This window comes from Aulonocara stuartgranti (assembly GCF_965226115.1).
Source record: "Aulonocara stuartgranti genome assembly, chromosome: 13".
NCBI classification, from domain to species: Eukaryota; Metazoa; Chordata; class Actinopteri; order Cichliformes; family Cichlidae; genus Aulonocara; species Aulonocara stuartgranti.
Window position 1 is genome coordinate 20,798,384 of NC_138949.1, and position 23,916 is coordinate 20,822,299.

The 23,916-nt window shown below is 39.7% G+C and overlaps 1 protein-coding gene across 6 annotated transcripts in view; it reads right to left on the bottom strand.

The window, feature by feature from the left end:
- The window catches only part of LOC309720967 (cGMP-dependent protein kinase 1), a 101,256-nt gene that overhangs the window by 61,083 nt on the left and 16,257 nt on the right, over positions 1–23,916 (bottom strand). The window contains exon 1 of one of the 6 annotated variants that reach the window (XM_082558250.1): positions 18,367–18,472. The exons of 4 other annotated variants lie outside the window; for them this stretch is intronic. Coding sequence is in view for 1 of the 2 variants with exons in the window: in XM_082558249.1 (XP_082414375.1) it covers positions 15,360–15,459 (100 nt within the window). In the remaining variant the exon portion in view is untranslated. Of the gene's footprint in view, positions 1–15,359; positions 15,641–18,366; positions 18,473–23,916 lie in introns of those variants that run through there. One more of the 6 variants, XM_082558249.1, reaches the window with a different exon arrangement.

Here is a 23,916-nt window from a genome sequence, read left to right on the forward strand (position 1 = left end):
TGCTGCAAATAGCGATTCAGTGATGAAATGGAGTGGCTGATAGATGTCTAAGGGTTTTTATCGCATTTTTTAGGGGCAACCAGGCTGAATGCTCACTCGGCTAGAAAAAAAATATGATTATTTTGCAATGCATGCATCTCAAACTACTCCCGGACTCATGCCAGAGCCTGTGGATGAACAAAAACAAAAAACTCTACAAACCTGTCAGCTTATGTTACCACCACTAACAGAATCACAAATAATCCTGTATGTAAGGATTAGTATGATCATTGTCCAAATCTGACCTCTCATCTAGTAGGATTAATGGTTAATTAAACAATGGTTGCATGGTTGGCTACAAAGCTTTCTGTTTTTCTATTAAATTTTAGGTGTATACTGTATCTCATCCTGTAGTTTTGCTTAGTACTGTGTTCTGTGAACAAGTGTTCTGCCAGAGCAAAGGAAATTAATCAACAAACATGATGTTACTGCTAATCACACTATTGTCTCATTCTCCAGCATGTTAAAGATTGACCATGAACATGATTCTATCAAGTTCATTTCAAATGCAGAGGTTTGGTTAAACTGTTGCAATAAAAATTGATTTCAGTTTCCTGAATTCCTTTTGATCTGTTTACACTAAGGTTTGCTAAATGTAGCTCTGCTTCCTACTATTTGCATTGATTTGTTTTAGTAATAATGAGAAAAATGCTTGCTGGCTGCATGCAAAAAAAATTTGGATTTGGTAGTTTTCTGTGAACACATACTTTTCTACATGAGTGGCACAGGCTTCATGGAAAGACCCACAAAGTCACTTCACTATCACAGTTCACAGGACAAAAAGACCAAAACACAAGGACTCAAAAACAGGCAAGATAATGGCGGTTAATTGTAGTACAAAAGAGTTCAAAGAGTACAAAGATTGTAAGGCAAAATAACAGAGAAATTGCAGGTTCGCACAGAGTCGCTCAGAAAAAAGCAAAGTCGGGCTATTTAATACACACATGAGGCAATAAAAGGAAGTGGAATCATCAGGGTAACAAGACACTGCTGAAAAAAATCAAGAACAAGACAGGAGGAGAAAAACTAAATACTAGACACAAGAGAGTGGTAAAATAACACAGGAAGTAACATAAAAGGGAAACTTTCTATACCTAACACTTACACAAAGAGTAGGTGACAAGATACAAGGAGGCTAGATTAACTCTGAGTAAAAAGAAACATAAATAACAACAAAACTCAGGATACAAAAGTAACAAGGCAAAGCATAGAGGCATATTATGTATACAAAAGAAAAGACACCCCTAAAAACCAGGAATTCCAAACATTAACTAATAGAGTACAACCAAAATATAAAATGGTAATAATAAACCAAAATTCAGAGGCAAGAAAACACCCCACAAAACATTGGGTCCAAAACACAGGAACACTACATTTCCAATGTCCAAGACATTTTTCATGGTGTATAAACAGCATTATTTAAGTGTCAGCACTCTGATCTACACCATTACTCCATGACCCAACCCTTCACTCAGTAGCTCCTTAGTAGGTCCTGTTTAAGAGACCAGTTCGAGTGACACCAGTGAGCTTCAGATTTTTCTAGCCACTTAATTTAAAAAAGTATTGTTGGGGAAGGTAAAAGTGCAAAACCATATGTCCACATTTGAAGAAAGTCTGAAAATATGAAAAAAACTATATATATTAATTCACAAAGAACACTCATAAACTTGTAGCTAACTGGAACATTCAACTGCACATGATAAAAAGCGAAGCAGGGGAGTATATATGCACAGAGCAATGACTGAATTGTCATGCATTTTAAAATAAAACAGGAAGTAACTTACACAAAATGCCAAATGCTGTATATTACAAAACAAATGCATGTTTTAAACTAACATTATCATGAAAATTAATAGCACCCTATTGCTTTAACTGTATCAAATAAAGATTTCTAGACAACAGGAGACATAACTACCAGCTTCAGATAAGTGAACACATTTTTCTTTCGCACTGTAAGAGCCTCTGTGCCTCTGTGACTGGAGGGGTTTGCTCCTGCTTCTGTGTTTAGACAAGCCTCATCAAGGATGTATGTTTTCCTGAAAAAACTCAGCATTCCAGCAGGACCATAACTCTGATTCACAGAGCAAAAGCCCAGAGAAAACATCTAAAGTCTGCTCTAGGCAACTGATGAAATACAGCATGACGATGAGAGCAAGCACAAAGATAACCATTTGACACGTTATCTTGTTAGCGGGCCATGACCGCATTTGACAAAAGGCCTCAAAAAACACCTCTCATTATTCCAGGGCTCATTCTTATTTTCATTTTGTACTTATTCCTGTCTTATTGGTACTATAGCACACTTTTTCACTATGGCTAACAATACATTAACCATTAACACCCAGCATGAAACTACACGGAGAGAAAATCTTTAGCTCTTAAAATGTGTCACCATCTTAATGCCTGCTCCCCTGCTATTTCCAGTGTCCCTGTTTAACAGCCTTATTTTTTCAGTCAGAGCTTGCAGTAGCACCCTCCTTGTTTTCCATTCAAAAGAAGAAACAGCTCGAAATGGGGGGAAAAAAATGACATCTTGCTTTTAAAGCCACATTTATATTTTTTAACAGTGCAATGGTTCATTATAAGCAGCTTAAGAATTCATAAGAGGATTCTTAGACTGACTGAAAAACAAATGTGCAGAGTTTCTTTTTCAGAGTGAATTCATGATCTACTTCCTGTACTTCTCATTTTCCTAAATGTATAAACTGTGAATTTCACAGAGAGTAGCAGGCACAATTTTTGATATTAAGCCGACTGCCTGATCAAAAAATTGCTTGGATTTGCTTAAAAATGTTTTGTACAAATGGTGTCAAAGTAATGTTGCTCACTGCCAGACTTTTGAAATCTGATTCTCAGCACACATCTACTCATTTCCTTAGCTACCTATCTAAATTCAGGGTCACGGAGCGGCTGGCGCCTATTCCAGCTGACATGGGCAAGAGGTGAGATACAGAAACACACAATCAACCTAGCATGCATGTGTTTGGACTGGAGCACCAAGAGAGAGAATAAAAAACCTGTTTTGACCCCAGAATCTCCTTTTTGTGAGAGTGTGAAGTGACAGTGATAGTGATAACTGTGCTCCCCAGTTAGCACACATGAAAGAAACGACTGCTTCTAAAGTACTGTGCAAAACTCTAGAGCCACTGCTCGTTTCTTTATATTTTAGTAGGAAAACAGGAAATAGCTGTAGCGATTTACTCAAACACTGGCAAAATCTGAGTTTGTGCGATTCTAACAAGCTCGAAAGAAAAGTATTTGGTATCACAACCTTTATTCTTCAACCAGTCTGAATTCCATTAGGTAAGTGTTTTTCACAGGCAAGTGAAATTTCTTACAAAGTCTTCAAGAATACTCAAGGCTTCTTAAAGGACATTCAGAGCTCTTCTTTCGATGTTGGCTGCCATTTATTCTGTTCCCAATAAAGATGATCCCACACTTCTTCAATAATACTGAGGCCTGGGCTTTGGGAAAGCCAATCCATGACTGACCTCAGGAATTCGCATGATAAGGTGGGGCCAGGTTTCACAAAGAGCTCACCTGAAACCCTGGCTGATTGGGACCCACACCCAGTTTCACACCATCAGGGGGTCCTTTTGTCCCTCTGTGGGGGGACACTCCCACTAGGTTTAAATCTGGGACTCCCCACCATTTGACCTTAGAACTGAAGAAGCTTCTTGGATGAGAGGTGAAACATCTTCAAGCAACTTAAAGAAGTCCAGACGCTTTTCTTTGCAAGCTCCTTTGACCCCAATCCATGACTGATAGTGTTGTGTGTTTTTTCTATCCAGGTATGCACTTACTGCAGGGGCAGTGTGTTTGGGATCACTGTCATACTTGTAAATGAAGCCATTTCCAGATAGTATTGCATGGCAGATCCAAATTCTGATGGTACTTTTCTACACAACTCGATAATTTTTGACAAAATGCAGCCCAGAGCTGACATACAGCATTGCATTTTACAGATGCTTTACACACTCACTGTTGTACCTTTCTTCTGAAAATGTTCAAATTTGGATTTGTCACTCCATCAGACCTGCTGCCACTGATTTCAGTCCAGTTCTTATGTAACTGGGCAAACCTCATCCTGCTCTCTCTGTTTCCTTAAGAACATCTTACTGACAGCCAGACTCAATTTTTTCCCCCTATTTCTTAAGGACATGAAATACAGCTACTTTTAATTTGTTGTAGAGTTTTAGGTCTGTAGTGTTTAGGTCTCCCATTGCTTCTTTTGTCCTCCACTTGTCCAATTTCCTTACATTTGTTGAGGACATACTGCACACCATGCCAAGTTTTTGTCTAATATCTCAAGAAATGGTACAAAAATAGTTTATGTCAGTCATACTGTGCTATATTTGGCATTTTTTTAAATTAACCTAAAGAACTGGAAAGAAAATGCATAAAGATACATTTTTTTCTGTTATGCATCATCACAGCAATAGTTTACCCTCAATTTAAGTGCCTTTCTAATGCCTGAATGAGTCATAGGTTGGTGTTAAGTGGCTTGAAAAACGTAAAACATTCCTCTGAAAATGGTCACTTATAGGGACTGGGCTAAAAATGAGTGCAAAAGCAGCCAATGGCCGAAGAAAAACTTTGAAAGACCTTCAAAAAAAACCCTGGAGAATTGAGGATTCATCCCACGAACTTAGAAACTCGCAGTAAACATTTATTAACTTAATTTGGCTGAAATAAGTGTTTGTAGTGTCAATCTAGCCCTACAAAGTCTATAAAGACCACAAATAATGTGCTTGTTTCTGTGTAAGAGTTACGTCTGGAATAAAGCCACTGAGGATCAACCGAGCTTAACAAAACTGTGCCAGACTAATCAGTGAACTGTGCTGAGGTAACGATGACTTGTCACCTCTCAAAACTCCTAAGCCCTTATTATACCTGGGTGTCAGAGATAAGAAAATGGAAGAGGAATACTTTAGAAGAAAACTGCTAATAGTTTCACAGCAGCTGCCATGTCTTTCGAATTTGAGAAACGTAAGGGAAGACCAAAGGCAACACTGTGTTTGTTACCTCTATCTTATCATAGAAACAGCTTATCTTGGTCTCTGAGCGAAGGAGGGATCTGTCTGTTATTAACCGCACACACCTTTTAAAGTATCTATTGAGCCTTGCCACACGACAATACGTGAAGAAAAATCCCCTGGTTTTTGATCCATCAGCAGTAGAGGAGGCTAATGGAGTTCAGTGGGAAGACACTCTGTGCTGGAGTGCAAACAAAGAAAGTGTCTGCAGACGTGTATAGAGAGAAAATGATGTAATAGGTGCACCTGTACAGATAACTAGTGCTCTGAATAAAAGGATGTAAGACACAGATTACATATTAAGTGCAAATATGGGCAATCTGTGTGCACGTCTTTTATTGAGTAGTGCATGTAAGGACAAAGACAAGCATACGTCAGGTAGCAAAACCTCCACTAAGGATAAATCTAATAATTTCCTGTGAAGAACCATGTAATTAATTCCTGAGAAGGATGAGCAGTGAAACACAGCGTTTATTTTGGACAGCTCAATAAGTGAGGCTGTGAGGGACTTGCTACAAAATTAAGTAATTCAATTATTCATTTATTGGAAATACACAAATGATTTATTCTAAGAAACCTTTCGTTCCAAGGGGCCCCTTGCATCCCAGTGTGCACAGACAAGCACACTGTCCAGCTAACTCCCTGCATTTGTGCGTAGTAAAAACTTGTCTTATCACACTGCTCTTTCACAGCAGCTCCAAATACACTTGAAATTCACCTTTCTCATGCAAGTGCTACTCAAATCAGAATCAGAATCAGAATACTTTATTGATCCCTGGGGGAAATTATTTTTTGTTACAGTGCTCCATTTTAAACCAACATTAAGACAAGACAGACAATACGCTAACTAAGAATAGTACAATATATACATATACATACATACATACATACATAAGTCACTTATAAATAAATATTTGGAAAAGAAACATGTGTAGTTGTAGCAGCAAACAGTGTGTTAAGTGGATGCGTTGTACAGGGAGATGGCCACAGGCAGGAATGATTTCCTGTGTCGTTCAGTGGTGCTTTTCGGTAATCTCAGTCTCTCACTGAACGAGCTCCTGTGACTGACCAACATGTCATGGAGTGGGTGGGAGGTGTTATCCAACATTGTCTTTATCTTGGACAGCATCCGCCTCTCCGACACCACCTTGAGGGAGTCCAGCTCCATCCCCACAACATTGCTGGCCTTACGGATCAGTTTATTAAGTCTGTTGGCATCTGCGACCCTCAGCCTGCTCCCCCAGCATGCAACAGCATAGAGGATCGCACTGGCCACCACAGACTCATAGAAAATCCTCAGCATTTTCTGGCAGATGCTGAAGGACCTCAGTCGCCTCAAAAAATAGAGACGACTCTGGCCCTTCCTGTAAAGTGCTGTGGTGTTTTTAGCCCAGTCCAGTTTATTGTCAATGTGTACTCCAAGGTATTTATAGTCCTCCACAATGTCAACACTGACCCCCTGGATTGAAACAGGGGTCAAGTGTTTCCTGGTCTTCCTGAAGTCCACGATCAGTTCCTTGGTCTTTGCCACGTTGAGCTGCAGATGATTCTGCTCACACCACGTGACAAAGGAGTCGACCACAGCCCGGTACTCTGTCTCATCATCCCTGCTGATGCATCCAACCACCGCAGAGTCATCAGAAAACTTCTGAAGATGGCAGGTCTCTGTGCAGTGGCTGAAGTCTGTGGTGTAGAGGGTGAAGAGGAAATACACTCTCCCACCAGACTGGCAATATCATATCAGTGTGGTACTCCACAATGTCAACATACTTGTTGACATTCATTGATCCAGTGTGCTGTGTGGAAAGGCAATCAAATATGGCATGAGTGGACAATGAGTTAACTATCATTAGGTTTCCCCCGAGTGTTGTCTGTGCTTTCTTATCTGCATCTCCATTTATTTATGTTTATGTTGTGTCTCTCTCTCTCTGTTACAGTAACTTCCTGTTTGAGCTTGTTAACCAGTTTCCGTGTGTGTGTGTTTTTATTTATATCCTCTTTTTCCTTGTTAGACGTCAGCAAGTCTGCTTTTCAGCCTCCTTCCATGCATGTCTCTTCGTGTCTCTTTGCACATCGCAGAAGTTTTTTTTTATCATTAATTTTGCTGTTTTTACATCTGTTGGACATTTTCTTACTGAAACCATTGACTTCGAGTCAGCTGTTTACATGGGAGCTGATTTAATACGGTCTGGCATTTACACGTGCTAACGAAATTAATCGGAGCAGCACAGCGCGTAAAAGTGGCAAATATGTGCTTCGCCCGTCTTCTTCAACAGATCTCTGTTTCTGTTTGGCACAAGTTTAATCAGCTTCCTGCAAATTGATATCTTGTTGTCTTTTTGTCTCGCTCTTAATTATGTTTATTACAAAGAAACTCTCTGCAGCAGAGGACCTGTTTGGCTTGGAAGCTGCCAATTTTGGAACGACCAGTGCAATTAGGGAAGGCTGAATCCAGAGTGCAATTTTTATTTTGATCGGTTTACGAAAACTCTGCTTTCCAAACCCTAAACTAGTTCAGCTTGGACATGTTTATTCAGTCTGGGGTGTTTATGTGCATATTTTTCTTTTTTCTTCTGGCAAATCTGGACATTTTTTATTTCAGCCCTTTTTTTCTTACCTTCTTGTCTCAGATCAGCATTTGGATCATCATTTTAAACTTACTTTGAGCACAACAATCGATTTATCGCAGCATGTCTTCTTCCCTTAAGGCTCTGTAGCTGTGGTAATGGTTGTTCATTTGAATGCACACAGCAGTGCGCTCCACATAGCAGGGCATGAGGACAGACCTAGGAGCACACTTCCCTCTGGCTCAAGATCAGATGGGATTCTGGCTGCTTTTCAAATTAAAAAGGTGCCCCATCTTTTAGACTGACTTTATCTCACTCTGGTGACGAAGACCTCACAGATAAAAAAAGAAAAAAAAACACAGCATGAATGTGCTCCTACGAACCCTCTAACAGGAGTGATTTAAATTGTCCCCTGTGGTCTGCAAAAATATCTGACCAAATTATAGACCATTTATATTAAGAAATGTGTCTTTTGGCGAAAGATAAATGCATTTCTGTAATAAGCTGACTTGCCTGTGCACCTGTAGAAAACACATCGCACACACTTCTCTATTACAGCATTTACTCGAGGACACTGAAGAAAATGAACATGTGATTGTTTTCACATGGAGTTTTTCACACCGAGGACAAAAATAACGTTGAGTTTCAGGGGTCAGGCGCAGGATACCGCTTGACTTTTTTTTTTTTCAAGCCACGCAGAGCGGACATTAAGAAACAGGATGTGAGGGAGTTCAAATCCCAGTGAAAACAGCATACAACCACCATCCTGTCATGATGGGCCTTGTTCTTCCGGCTTTGCTTATGGGTCAAATTACACAGTGCTTGCCTGTCCATTAGAGCAATGGAGGAGCACTAAGACTAGTTTCAGGTGGTACAACACTCAAGTTGTCACTTCGGTCTTCAGCTGGGCAATAATGAAAAACAGCCACCATGTGCCTGACGGTTTTAATGGTCTGGTAAAGAAACAGCCGCGGGAGAAACAGGACTAAAGCGAAAAGCTCTCTTTTTTGGTCAAGCTTGGGATGTATTCAACAGAGAATGAAAGAGGTTTAGAAAATTCCAGGTTTTTAAAAGACATCACCATCTGCTTTCTATTTGGAAAAAGTTCATAATTTGCAGTTCACTGAAACGGCCTGAAATGGTAGCCTTTAGTAGTGCGTCAGCTCTGAGTTATTTATTTTCACCTTGGTTTTTTTATTTATTTATTTTACTTTAAGCCCGTATCCTGAAATCTTAAAAAAAAAAAACACCAAATGCCTTCTTGTGAAAAATAAGACAAAAAAATCAATCGGAAAATAGAGAAATGCAAGAAATGGACTTCATTACTAAAGCTCTGTTCCAAGAGAAAAAGCTACAAGTTAAAGTTATTGTGTTTGCTTTAAAAGCTAATTAATAGCAGGCCTAATTAAAAGTAAATTCCTCCTGATTACCGAGCTGAATAATGCAGTCAGGTTCAGTAATTTTTGACTAGCTGTTCTGCAGCAGTCGTGTCAAGTCATGCATTATTTTTCTCCCCCAGTTAAAAAATAAAATAGAATGAAATATGGATGTAAGCCAAGAGCGAAAACAAACAAAGCCAGGCGAAGAGAAAAAGAAGAGCAAGAGCTGTGTTAATAATTTGAGAGGAAGGCTCAGAAAGAAAGAAAAAAACTAGTTTCACGCTCAAAAGAAATAACAAGCGTAAGCTTTGTTTCGGAAAATCGCTGCGTGTATAACTGTCGCTGAAAGAATACAAGCAACGGGATGATACAGAGCGAGTGCCAAAAACAACAATGCAGGAGGTAGAAAGAAAGATGCTATTTTTGTAAATGTTAAGATGTTTTTCAAAAAATGAGTGGTTAACTGTGCCTTCCACCTGGTGATGTTGTAGTGCTGTATTCTGATTAATGAGCAAGCTGCAACCACAGGTTCCACAATGCTGGAAAATGTTTGGATGCTACTTTGTCAGGTACATCCACCTGTCAGCCTTGTTGCATACCAGAACAGCCTCATGCCAAACACATTTCCCGATGGCAGCAGCCTCACCCGGCAGGACAATGTGACTAGAGAAACACGATAAAAGGCTCCAGCTGTTCATCCATCAAATTCATGAGATCCCAATCCAGCCGATAATCTGCAGAATTGACCAGCTCAAGCCTGATTCAGCCCACAACCCATCGAACCCAAAAGAACCGGTGCCATCACCTCGTTGCCAGACACCACAGGACATACTCAGATATCCTGTGTCAGTGCCAGCTGTTTTGGCAGCAGGAGGTAGGCAGGTGGGTTTAACACTGTGGCTTATCTGTAGATACAGCGTGTACAAGAGGTCTGCGCACACCCCTGTACAATATATCCTAAAAATGAAATTCCAGTACTGTTTATCAGTTAAAACAGCTTAGACATATTAAACACATGATTCACAGTAGAAAATCAGCACTCCAAAGGTATTTTTTTTTATTATTATTCACTACTGTGCATGATCAGCTTTTTCTTTTCTGATGACAGACTCATACCTCCTCGGCACAGAGGACACCACAGACTTCTGGAAGGATGTTCTGCCATTTTTTTCAGCTGCTTTCCTTTGGATGGGGTTTGTTACTCTACTATTTCTTTTTAAAATACCAAAGAGTGCTCTATTAGATTCAGCCAGCCGGCACACTTGCCAGGTCCTATTTTTCACTTTTTTTCCTCCTTGTTTGATTTTGGCAGTCTTGTGTTTTTGGATCGCTATCAGGCTCCAATATTACTCTCCTGCCAGGCTTCTGGAGACTGCGACTCAGTTTGTTTGCCAGTATTTTGGAACATCCGCAAGCATTCATGCTGCCCTCTATCAATTTCATCTCCCCAGCACCTTTCCCTCTCATGCAGCCCCGTATCATCACACACAAACCTCCGTGGTTCACTTTAAAGACGATGCATTTACTGTGGTAGTCTCAGCCAGGTTTATGCCAAACATGTTTGACCTATGTGAAAGCAATGATCCACTTAACATTCTGCTTCCTTTCATGTTCTTTTGCAGCTTTGTGCCGAAGAGCAAGGTTTTTGTTGTTTTTTTTTCTTGGATGCCATCAATAGAAGCTGACGTTCTGTATGTCCTTCACACTGTTTGAGTTATCCAAGAAACTTCATTTCCATTGATAACTAGTCTACAGCCCTTGCTTGTCAGTTTATTAAAGCTATTTTGTGAAAGTAGCACACTGTGTTGACTTATTCTAAGAGGACACCACTGTGACTTTGATTTACTGGAATATGGCTCGTTCTATATCTCCCAACCCAAGCCTGTTTTCACTTATTTTTAGCTAGTAACCACAATCTTAGTGGACTCCTCATTGTTTTTGTTATTTTTCCCAGTAATTTACTTCCATCTGTGCCTGTGATACAGATATGCATGTAAGCAAAGTCCACATGAAAAGTCCAAATTTCATAATTATATTCATGCACTTAGCCTAACTGCAAATAACAGTATTCAAATTTGTTTCATTTCATACCGTATGTGTCGCGGGTGTTTTTACTTTTCTTACATTGAGTTTCTACTATAGGGCTTCAAGCCCTATAGAAACCTTTTTCTGGTTGGAATCAGGACCTATTCAATTTGAGTAGTGGAGAGAAGTAGGGGATTGACACTTTAAACTGGTCAGGTAGCCCGGTTCTATCTTTTACCCTGGTAAAAAATACATAAATAAATAAAAATTTAATCTCTCCATTATTGCCAACTAGGCCTTCTTGCTCATATGGTGACATGTGGATTGTTATTTCTCTAGCCACTTGTCAAGTGATGACACATCAACCCTGTTTCTGGATCCAAAAATCTGATGATTGAGACTGTTTTAATGTTTTTTTTAATCCTCTGTGTGTTGTTTTATTTAACAGAATAAATAATAATAGAATTTATCTGCACTGTTCATTTGTGACACATCCTTAAGTAAAGTTTTTAAAGGCCTGTTGTTGACTATAGCACATGTACTCACAGTGTCCTGGATACAAAATATTTATTTGATGTCTTCAGAAAAGAACACTTCACTTCGACATTAAGCTTGGGATCAAAACCTACATGCTAATGTATTTATATTAGCCTAACCACAGGAAAGATGTTTACTTACTACAACAGCCCTCCAAACATTGCTGTTTATTAGCCTTTCATCTTTCTTTATGTCAGTCGTAGTAGAGCTGTACATTTTAGTTTTGCTTTTGCTTTTTTTACAAATTCTTCCGTCAGAACATTTTTTATCATTCTAAGTCAAAACTAGCTTAGCTAAATTAGCTAAACTAGCTAATTTCCTGCTGATTTGTAACTTTGCTAAATGTAAATATTTTTTTTCACGCATGCCTGGACATTAAACTTTATTGTAACACGTGAGATAACAGCCACACTGGTCATTGTACTGGAGGTGAAACAATTTCTAGGTAGTGCCTCAGAGTTTGTTTGATTTTAAAAAGTGATAGGAGTTTTGGACTCGGAAATAGCTAACAATGTCAAACTGTATGGTTTCTCTTTTTGTTGTTGAGATCTGGTGCTACATAAATAAATCTAAATTGGAAAATAACTCAACTGAAATTGGTTTGAATCCAGTATGAGAATAAACAAACATTTAAAAAAACATAAAAAGAAATAATAATATTAGAATGGTCTGAAGAGTTGATAGTCCAGCTTTGAAAAGTACAACATAATTTTGGTAAACAGAGAATTCATTAAACATGCTAACAAGCATCAAAATTCTCTCTGCCTATTCCACTCACAAAAGATAACAACTGTCATTACATCACAACTGATCTAATGAAAACATGCGAAAGGAAAGGGGAAAAAAAAGGCTTGTCAATCAGACCAGTCCCATCCCCACATATGCCCCTCTTTAGGGCCTAATATTTACCTAATTATGAAAATTTACTCAATACTAATGCCATCACATAGACAGGGAGTGGATTTATCTAATGATATCACAACCACCTGTGGAAACGTATTAAAATAAGTATGTAATGAGAGAAGATTGCAAAGCACTTGTTGTGTCCTTGGGCAAGACACTTCACCCGTTGCCTACTGGTGGTGGTCAGAGGGCCCGGTGGCGCCAGTGTCCGGCAGCCTCGCCTCTGTCAGTGCGCCCCAGGGTGGCTGTGGCTACATGTAGCTTGCCATCACCAGTGTATGAATGTGTGCGTGAATGGGTGGATGACTGGATATGTAAAGCGCTTTGGGGTCCTTAGGGACTAGTAAAGCGCTATATAAATACAGGCCATTTACCATTTACCATTTACCACTTAGCGATCCTCAGTGGTATTTATAGGGGTCCAGACTCTATGCCTTGTTTTTTGCAGCTTGGCTGAAGCTTTATGCTTGACCTTGCTAACATGTGGCCAAATAGATCCTGCTGGGATCCACTCCAATCGCATCCTGAAGCTAAATAAAAGAGGTTGTAGCTGAAGAAACTGTGAATGGCTGGCAGTATAAGGGTATCAGGACAGCTAAAATATCTTATACGCTGAAGAAATGTTCAGTACTTTGGAAGTATTTCAAACCTGCTACACCATCAGCTTTTGGTTGTATGTTGGCAAAGGGTTTTTTTTTCTTAACCACAAACTGCGGGCAATTTAGAGATAAAGTTTTCCCTTTCTTTTTCTTGCTTGCTCACTTGTCTACTTTCATTCCTCATGCTGGTCAGAGAGGCATTATATAAGATAGTTGTTCAGGGTCAAGGTGGGGATCAAACCTATCCCAGCTGTCATAGTGCGAGAGGTGGGGTATACCCTAAAGAGGTCACCAGTATTTCACAGAGCTAACATAGAGAGGCGGTCACACTGGCGACAAATTTAGAATCACCAAGAATCTAAAATCCATGTGTTTGAACTGTGAAAGAGTGAAAGATACTCTGAGTATCTGCGGGGAACCCACACATGAGAACCAACCTGCCATCACACCACACCACTGTGCCACCATTTCAAACATTTTGACTCTTGGATGTATATTTCTTTCCGATTTTATTCTACAGATTTCAAAAAGCAATATTAAAGTCAAGCATGACGCCTTACATGAGGAATACAGCTTATTAAATATTGCTAGAATTTCTTTCTACCATGCTGTAAGCTAGAAATGTGCAGTAAATCTTTAATACAGTTCAACTCTGACAACACCTTTAAACAGCCTGTCAACTGCCCTCTCTCTGTCATTGCCTCCAGCTGTCACGTCTAAAAAGCTTGCCCTGAATCCTACAGCCTTCTTTGGAAACTACATCATCGACACAAACGACGCGTGTTGATTATTATCAGCCTTCTTTCAGCAAACTCGTGCTGCGGTTTCCTTCTGCAGCTTTGGAAGCCTTAGCTTTGAAAGCGGAGGGTGGAGATTGCAGATAGCAATCCACTAATGCTGTTGTTGTAGGAGGTGATGCCAAAATCAGCCCTGATTTGAGACGCTTTGAAAATCACAAATCTAGTTGCATAAGGTGTTTTACTTCAAGACTTCCTTGTTCTCCGTTCTCTTGAAATTAGCTAAATAGGTAAAAAGAAATTTCAAGTAAAGTTAAATCAAAGCTCTGCTGACTAACTCGCAGCTGTTGAGGCTGAAGTACACTCAGTTCACCTTCATTTTTATTCATCACCTTCATGATGCATTAGTTAACAGCTTTGCACTGCTATTTGGATCATATTTGGGTACAACCTACTAGAGATGGCACGATACCACTTTTTTATGTCCGATACCGATACCGATATCATAAATTTGGATATCTGCCGATACCGATATGAATCCGATATAGTGTTTTTTAATCAACAAAACTGTTTTTTTTAAATATCTTGCTGCATTTTGTATAAGTTCATACTCAAGTTTAAAACAACAACTACACTAAAGCTATTCTGTTATACCTGTATGCAAAAAAAAATATTTCATAGTTCAGCAATACTGATCAATCTAATAAACTTAAACCTACACCATCCTCCCTATTCTGGTATTTTAAAGAGTACTTAGCATAAATATTAAGCAGCCTAACTAATAGGGTTCCAACTCCCAGCAACAACAAAAATAAATAAATAAAAAATAGGGAACCACCCCTCACGCTCCACCTCATGATGCTTAATCGACGTAACCAACCTTAATTTGATGCAGTGTGAAAAAAAAATGCACAGAAATCAATTATTTTTCAAGAAATATTAAATAGATTCAACATCTTTCTTCAACAAAATTGCAGACTGCACAGATGGTACCTTCCCAAAGGAAAAAGTACTATAGCTTACTAGGGTATATATATTAGACTTAATAGTTACTATATACAGTAATGGACTTCTATTTATTTTGCATCAAATTAAAACTTTGGGTGTCAGATAATTATTTATTAAAAGCTAGACATTTTAAATGAGAATAAGAAAGAAAAGTATGTCTTTGTGCCCCCTTTTCCCTGTTAATGCCCTATCGGCCCCCCTGGCTAAACTTTGCTAGATCCGCCCCTGCACAGTTACCAGCGTCAGCTACGTAGAAAAAGATCCTCGAGTAGAAAGTAATAATAAATAAATTCTAACAACAGCTGATCAAGCTTAAACGTGCTGCTGTTGTTCAGCCGCTGGTTTCCTCTTTCTGGTGCAAAGTGGGCCAAAAACAAACCAGAGAGACGGACTCGCGACAGAAAAGCCGATCAGCTGATCGTTAAGCAGTTTCATGATTGAAGTAGCAGCAAGAAGAGGCAGTCGCTCCATATATCGTTTGTTAAGCTTAATGCAGGAATGCTTTACAAACATTCAGAGATGGACTTACACACTTGCTTTACTTCTCTCGGGATAACTTTGTCGGAGATGAAATGCCGGGTTGCTAGCGAAGCTCCAAATGCTATCCAGACCACCGACAGGTCCCGCATGCCACAGCCGCTCTATCACGTGATGCATACTGCCCCGACGTGCTAACGTTCTGAGGCGAGTTACGGCGTGTTGCAAGTTTTGTGAGGTGCTTTCGTGATATTTAATGGATCGGATTACATTTTTTATTTTTCTCCGATATCCGATCCAGTAATTTAGGTCAGTATCGGACCGATACCGATACGTAATATCGGATCGGTCCATCTCTACAACCTACACGATTTTTGCAACAAGAAGAACAAAAGGAAATGACAAATGGAGAGGGGGGAGCAGAGAGAGTTGGTTGAGAATGTAAGAAGGCAAACACAAAGAAAGCAGGAGAAAACAGAGGCACAGCAGGGGAGAAAGACTGGCACTAGGTGGGGGGTTGTTTCTCTAAAAATATGAAAACATAAGGTATGTTTTTGAACATACAGAAATCTTTGAACATGAGCAGGAACCTAAAAGTTTTTAAAACATTTCAGACCTTCTACCCCAAGTGAAAGATCCCCCAGTCACCAGTGCTGAATCCTGCTTATTCTGTGTTACCTACATTTAAGGACCAGTTGGATGCTTTTGAGTATATTATAGTTACTGAATCACATGAGGATATTGCACCTCAAGCATTCGGAAGAAGTACATTGTAAATGTCAGGACATAACAATATAATTTGGAGTGCATTTAGTATTTTTTGCTGAAAATTACACTGCAATTTTATATTCGACTAAGAGGCCTAAAGCCACTAAAAAGTGTGTTGCCAGCATGACATGGAGGACAGTTGGTTTCACCCTTTTTACATCATTTTACCTTGGAGACGGAGATTCTGCAAGAACATACTGTAATGCCACATGTCTACTTTCTTAATCTTGCAGTCTCACACTGAAAGTTACTTTTATTCAGCGGTAATAATGGGAAATGTGAGCTCAGATATGACAGTTAAATCCACTTGTCTGGAGCCCCCTTCTGTGTTTTCATTAAAACATAATAGCCCTGGTTCCATCCCTGCTACTCTTCTACTCATCAAACTGAGATTATTGCAACTATGTTGACAAGCTGATTGAAAGCAGGGGTTAGTGACAATGATCATTCTATATTCACACACCAAATCACCGCCTTGTAATTAGCAGTTAGCATCCTTGCCGTGTGAATATACTGTAGCATTTCTTTTATGCAGACTGGACTTAATTAGACAGCTCTGACAGCGGAATACAGATTAATATGGCATGCAAACTGCTACAATACTGGGCCCTTTTCATTTCCACGGTATGCTCTCATTTCAGTAGCTTGCCGTTTCACCAGACAGGAGACACAAGCTATTTAATGTGGATTCATTGTAAGTCTCATTTGGGTGTTAGACACACAAATGCTTAACCAAATTACACATACTGTATCGCCACATGTACACGTGCATAAAAACCTGAGACCTGACATGGGTGATGGTACAAAGATAAATATGCTTTATTTTACAAAGACCCCATGTCTTTTGCCACAGATAAATTGTCAGGGGCTGCATTTTGTGTTAGTTTGTATTGTTGATTTCTCATGTTAATATTATGTTAAATTCATGTGGTATTCTTAAGGTGAGGGCATAGTTGAGTTATTTTGTATTGTGTATTACTTATGTGATAATGTTAAGTTCTGCTATTTGGGTGACCGTGGCTTAGGGGGTTGGGAAGCGCATCTGTAACCAGAAGGTTGCCGGTTCAATCCCCGGGCTTGACATCCTGGTTGTTGTGTCCTTGGGCAAGACACTTTACCCTACTGCCTACTGGTAGGCTCATCTGTGCTTCTGTCAGTCTGCCCCAGGGCAGCTGTGGCTACAACCGTAGCTCCACCAGTGTGTGAATGCGAGAGTGAATGAATAGTTGAGTTTGGTTTATGTTTCTTCTATGCCTCCTTGTTTTTGTAGGTTCCCCTTGTGTCTCTCTCCTCTATGTTCCTCTCCCTCTCTCCCTCCCTCCCTCCCTCTGTCTGTCTCTTGTGTCAAACTTGTGTTGTCATGTCTACCTTCCATTATGTTTCCTGTTTTATTTTGAAAGGTCTTGCGTTCCTTGTTCAGTGTGTTTAGTTGTACTTCCCCTGTGGCGTTAAGGTTTATTTGTATCAGCTCTTTTTCCCCAGGTGTTTTCACTTCCCTCATTACCGTTCTGTATATTTAAGTCCTCTGTCTCCCTCAGTTCAGTGTCAGGTCGTCTGTTCACCTCATGTTCCATGGATGTCATGTTTTTCTCGTCTCAGTTTTCTCATGTTCTGGTCATGTTTAGGTTTATCAACAGAGTTTTTCCATATCCTGCGTTAGTTTTTCCCCAGTTTAGGTTAATGTTTAGTTTTTCACCTTTGTTCGTCTGTGCTTTTGTTTTTGGGCTAGTTATCAGCCAAAATAAACAGCTTGCTTTTTGTTAAACTTTAGTCCTCGTGTATGTGCTTTTGGGTCCATGCTCCTCAAACATTCCAGCCGTGACATAAACTTTGCTGTTTTGCAAAACACCTGAAGTTTCAAAAAAGTTGGAACATGGGGCTTGTCTCTTCCTTGAACAAATTTCTGCCAGCATTTAGAATCTGAGGACACCAATCAGTGTAGCCTTGAAAAAAAATGTTTTCCCATTGCTGCTTTATGTGATCCTATTTTTCTGGTGCCATGGTGCACCAAAGGTTTTTTCAGTGGATAACAGATGGAGGCCTTTATGTGTTGTAAAATTTATGACCAAATCCAAAAACCACCATTACTGAGAGAGAAAGAAAATAACTGACTCAATAGCATCAATTTCATGGCTCACTGCTATTCAGAATTTAATGTTAATTAACAAGTTGTCGAATCAAAACTCAGCCTGAGTAACATAAGTAGTTTTCTCCACTCTGCCTGGCTGTGACGTATTCCCTATGTCTGTTGTTTAACTCTTTTGTTAGAAAACTGCATAAGTAATACACACCTTTTCTTTTAGCTGTTCCCTTTAGGGTTTGCCACAGCAGATCGTCTCCATCTCACCCTATCCTTAGCATCGTCCTCTGTCACACCAACCTCCACATGTTCTTCTTCACTACATCCATGAATCGTCTTTAGGGTCTTCCTCTTTTTCTCCCGCCTGGCAGCACACATCTGAAATCAACCTAAATGTCCGGTTCTTAAACTGTGACTGGTTAAAAACATGAAACCACTTTTATTTTTGCCTGACCTGGAACCTGTAGGGAATGCAAATCTTGGTCTTTATCAGTCTATGCAAACCTAGTCTTTCTTGGTTTTGCATGACTGATGAAGACCTCTGTTATCTGTCTGGACTGCTGTGTGGCCAGTTTACAGAGAGTATTTTATTACAGTAAAAAATGCAGTTAAAATTTGTACAAACAGGAGATGGAGCACATGCGACTCCATTGTTCAGCATTAATGGTGACTTTGCAGATGTGCGGATAACTCGTTCTTGTGTTCCCATGTGCTCCTCTTGTTAGCCAAGTTGGAGGCGCTCTCTGTAATTTTTCAGACAGTTTAAATATGCAGAACAAAGCCCAGTTTATTACTGCTAGAGCTCAAAGCAGATCAGGGCCAGTGAAGGTGGCTTGAATTCTGGATGTTGATCAGGTGGATTCAGTGATTGTGTTCAATGACAATAGTTTTTAGAAGTGTTCCAGAGCCCGTGCATTGATTTTCACTTCAAAATCATTTCTGTTTTTATTGCAGTGCTGCCTGAAGGTCATGGCTGTTCAGTGTTGTATTTCAGCTTTGGACCTTGTGTGCAGAGATTTCTCCATATTCTGTCCCTAGTAAAGACTCAGCCTCTCCAGGAGACTATTTTTACTCTTAATATCCAGTCATGTTACGAATTAAAGTGCTTTTTTTGTATTCTATGTTTTTATTACATAATTTTAACAGCCTTTTGCACCCCAGTCAGAGTTTCTTCAAACAAATTACTGATATCACAGCCACATATTTGCCAGCATTCGATGTAATTGGTTGATTGTGGGGTTTAAAATATTTTGCAGATCATTGGATTCTGTTTGTATTTACACTTTTAGATGGTGCCTGTTGTCTGTTGGGTGGCACTTACTAAGATTTTTCTCGACCAAAGTGGTGGACGAACAGATTTTTATCTGGTTATTAAAAGATTAAATGGCATTTGATGAGCTGTGAATTGTCTAATCTCCTTGGCTGATAAAATACTTTGAAAACATCTTAGATAATCTACAAAAATGCTTTGTATTCAAGTTTAAAACTAGGCTTTTTTTTGAGAAACTGCCATTTGCTTCTATCGTACAGAACATTAAAGCTCACAAACAGACAGAATACACACAAAGCTGGTTTGTAACACTGCTTTGTACCTTGCAGAAAACCACTGGGAATTCCCACGTCGAGGCAGAGGGTAATTGGCAAAAGCAATCAAAGATCAAAAGGAGAACAAAGAAATAAATTTTAACTCAGGGGAATCAATAAAAAAAAGTTTGCAGTGAACCAAAATTTTAATAAACCCTTTACTCTAAGTCCTCTGAACCTTGACTCCACCAATACCGACTGATGAATCTGCCTTTCCTAAACTCACAGGCTTCTTCATGTAGGTGAGTTAACAATGACACACTAGAGAGTGATACAATCCACAGGTGGCAATATGGTTGACAGTCGGAGAGAGCCTTTTCTATATACTGCTTCAGTGTGGATGTGTGTGTACTCACAGAGACACCCATGTGTGTGCATGTGTTAGTCTCGGGGTGATGGAAGGATTACTCTGTCACTGTAGCAGAGCAGATTACTGGTGCCCCATTTTGTAACCTGATTCTGAACCTCGACAAACACAGCTTATCCTGTCACACTCAGCATTACTCCAAGACCACCAGCGGTGAAATGTAACTAAATACATTTACTTGAGTACGGTACATAAATAAAAACTCTGATGTAGTCATATTTAAAGTTTTCCACGTTATGCCAATGTGTTCTTCTACTAAAACGTCTTACTAAATCCTCAATATTATTATTGAAGCTACCCATAAGTATATGAAGTGATTAAAATTAGCTCTATCAGTAACACTGAACTGATATCAATAATCCAAAACAGTTGTGTTGATTGATTTCATCCATAAAATGTCTAAAAATCTAAACTGCTTTCTTTATGGTTTACTTCTGGACTTGCAACTCCTACAAACTGAATTCTGTGTTGGTGAAGATAGTCGGAGAGAGCCAACTCGAGTAAGTGGGTGGAAATCGATGATTGCTTTGTCAGCCCAAAAAACTTCACTGTGAGTGAGCACAAGCGATGGAATAAGAATCTGCATCACAAGTAAGGTTTGCAGCAAATATTCTTTCTGAGAAGCCGAAGAACATTACAGTAGTATTGTACTCTGTCAATCTATAAATCCATTTTCCTAACCTTTTATCCACGGCTGCAACAAGACTGGATCATGTCTCCGCTTTTGCAGTGTGAGGGGTCATATACACCTTGGACAGCTCACCAAGCTTACCCTGGAGACAAATTCATAATGTGCAATGCCAAAGTAAAAAAAAACCCACCAACAACGACTACTACAAGTAATCTTCAGATTTCACTCCTTTAGGCAGGGACGAAACAGGCTTTCATATTGAAGAATGCTGTTTGATCTACTGTTTGCTGTGTGGGAGACCTGGATCTTAACACCAGTGATAAACCCTCCACATCAAGTCTGGGAAAGTTTGACACATAAGTTAATATTTCTCTCTGTTAGCTCTTTTATAGCTGTAGTAAAAAGGCAAATCAACTACTGCAATTAGTCAGAAAAGGGCTTCCAGGAAACAATCCAGACAGAAGCAGTCCAGAGGTGCACAGGGACACAGCCCTGAAGGGGGTAGCAGTTATTCAATCAGTCCATCAATCCGTCAATCAATCTATCATCCATCCATCCATCCATCCATCTATTTGAATGGCTGGAATTCACATGCCTTGGGAGGCATTCCCAAGCCACCTGAAATAAAATCTCTATAGCATGTCCTGGTCTGCCACAGTAGAACATGCCCTGAAGACTTCATTTAGGAAGCACCCAGGAAACATCTTAGTCAGATGTCTCCTACCAATGTGGAGGAGAGCCACAGCTATTAAATAAAGCAAGGTTTTTGCTTTTTGTGGCAACGTTTTGGAACTTTTAGACTGAGATGGTAAAATTATAAGAAAACCATGATTATGCAGGCAAACGTTCAAACTTTATAAATGTTAATAACCATCTCAATAAAGTTTAAATAACTATTAAAGTCTTACTTGAAGTACTTGATGGTAATACGTTTGCTTAAATCGCAGTACTTCTGCTCTCACTTTTATTTAAAGCTCCACATGCTTCTTCCATCATTGATGACCACCACCTCCCCATGCACTCTCAAACATGGACATCCTTTTACAGCAACAAGTTTACAGTACTCTGCCTTCCTTTTCCCAACATGAATGTAATTTCAAGCACTTGCATAATATTCATCTCATCGGAGGCTTTCAAGCCCTTTTTCCTCCCTGTCTCTGTCAGTACCACCTGGTTCCTTCTCTGCTTCTCTTATGTCACACACAGACTCTGCTTTCATCGTCTTTCCAGATGAGGAACACTCGAAGCGGGGTTGGCCACAAAGGGGATAAAGGCTCAGAGATCATCCACAAATTATTCACTAATTCTTTCTCTGAGCTGGATTCATCGGCCTCAGCGGAGTTAAAATGAGGATCAATTCCTATTCTAAGTAGGGAGAAAAAAACAAAGGCTTTTACAGACTAATCGGAAAGATAACAAAAAACCCAGAGAATATAGAGGGAATGGCTGAATGAAAATAAGGTAAGATGGACAGAAGGGGTGAAGAGTAGCAGGGAGAAAAAACAGTACAGGAAAAAGAAGCTGTGGACAAGTGGAGAGGCGTAGTGACAAGTGGACAGATTGGGGTCAAAGTTGGTAAAATGTGAGAAGGAGTGATAGAAGGAAATGTGCATGTGTCTGGTCTCTTGTAGGAGCATTTGAATAGATAACTTTTAGCAGTGTGTCTGTGTCTCTGTGAGAACACGTGAGAATGAAAGAAAGTGGCAAAGGGAACCACTTAGATGCAGGGAGGGCAAATGAGAAAAGACACTTGCCAGAGAAAGAATATTTTCATTTGGTGTTCAGGGCAGATGGTGCTCAGCTCAGCGTAGATGAGATTATTAGTCTGTAACACACTCAATCGCACTATTTGCACATAAATTACACATTAGCCAGAGTTATATTCTTCTTGATAGACGTATTTCAGATCATTAATCTATTGTATGTTAGTAGATAGACACCGTCCTGAAAAATCAGCAAGCCATCTGAATTTTGTGCAGTTTTTTAAACCCACATCCGTGCCTCTTTGCCCTCTCCTTTCACTGCTTTTCATTTACAGTGTTGCGCTGCTGTATAGCAAGTTTTGAATCTGCTTTATTCACCATTAAAATGTCAGCTTTTAAATTATGAATAAAATGATGTTTGTAAGAGGAATACTTTTCTGAAGGCTCTTTCACAGGACTTGATTTTTCATGCCTCGCTATTGCATCAGCAATGCCATCCGTGAAGTGAAGAAGCAAAATAATACATAATAACACAGCAGTCGCAAAGAATATTGTTATTACACATATATCGTGCAGCATACTTGACTACACTTACTTCTATGCCTGTATTGATAGGCGGGGGGATTTGGGGGATGGTTTAAATGTGCAGGTACAAAGCTACGGGACTGACAGTTCTTTTGGACATTATTGCAAGTACAAATCTCTAACCTTTTCCCCAGATGACGCCTTATTAAACCTCCACTGAGAGCCTCATTAAAGTTATCATGAGAGCTGATAGCACATATGTGCAACTCAGTCTCCTGTCAGTGATTGCATTGCACGTCGTGCTACAAAAGGAGGGTGCACATACACCCAAATGGTTGAATATTGAGTTTTGAAAGACGCCTTTTCAGGCTGTGCACGAGCCTCAGCAGTGTGTTATGTTTGATTATTAACCTACTACTGGCTGCTTTTCAGTGTAGCAGTTGTTGCATCAAATATTAGCTTCATGCTGTATTCTCAGGGGGCAATCAAACCAAAATTTGTGCTCCTCCACATTTTACTTGGCTGAGCTGCCCTCCCTCAAGATGCACTGACAGCAACAGCGGCAACAATTTTAAGTCTGCATTATTTAAGTTGCCAGGCAACAATGCAGTGCAATGGCTTTGTGCACTTGTGTTTCTGTGACCAAATGCATTTGGTATTTTCACATTACGTCATTAATATGCAAATAATTAAAATGACCAGAAGTAGCCTCTTTAGTCATTACTGAAGGTATTGGCAGTTGTAGGGAAAGCACTGAAAGCAGTGGTAATACTGAAAGTATTTGCCCTAGATCTTGTGTCCTCTCACACCTGTGACACTGAGTCACACTCAGGTGCCCCTGGTGATTACGTCTCTAAGCCCTGCTCAAAATGAAAGAGGAGTCCATCTCCCTCATCTCTGCCTCATTGGTCAGTTAGAACAGAGAGCAGCTCTTTGAGGACCGCTGGCTAT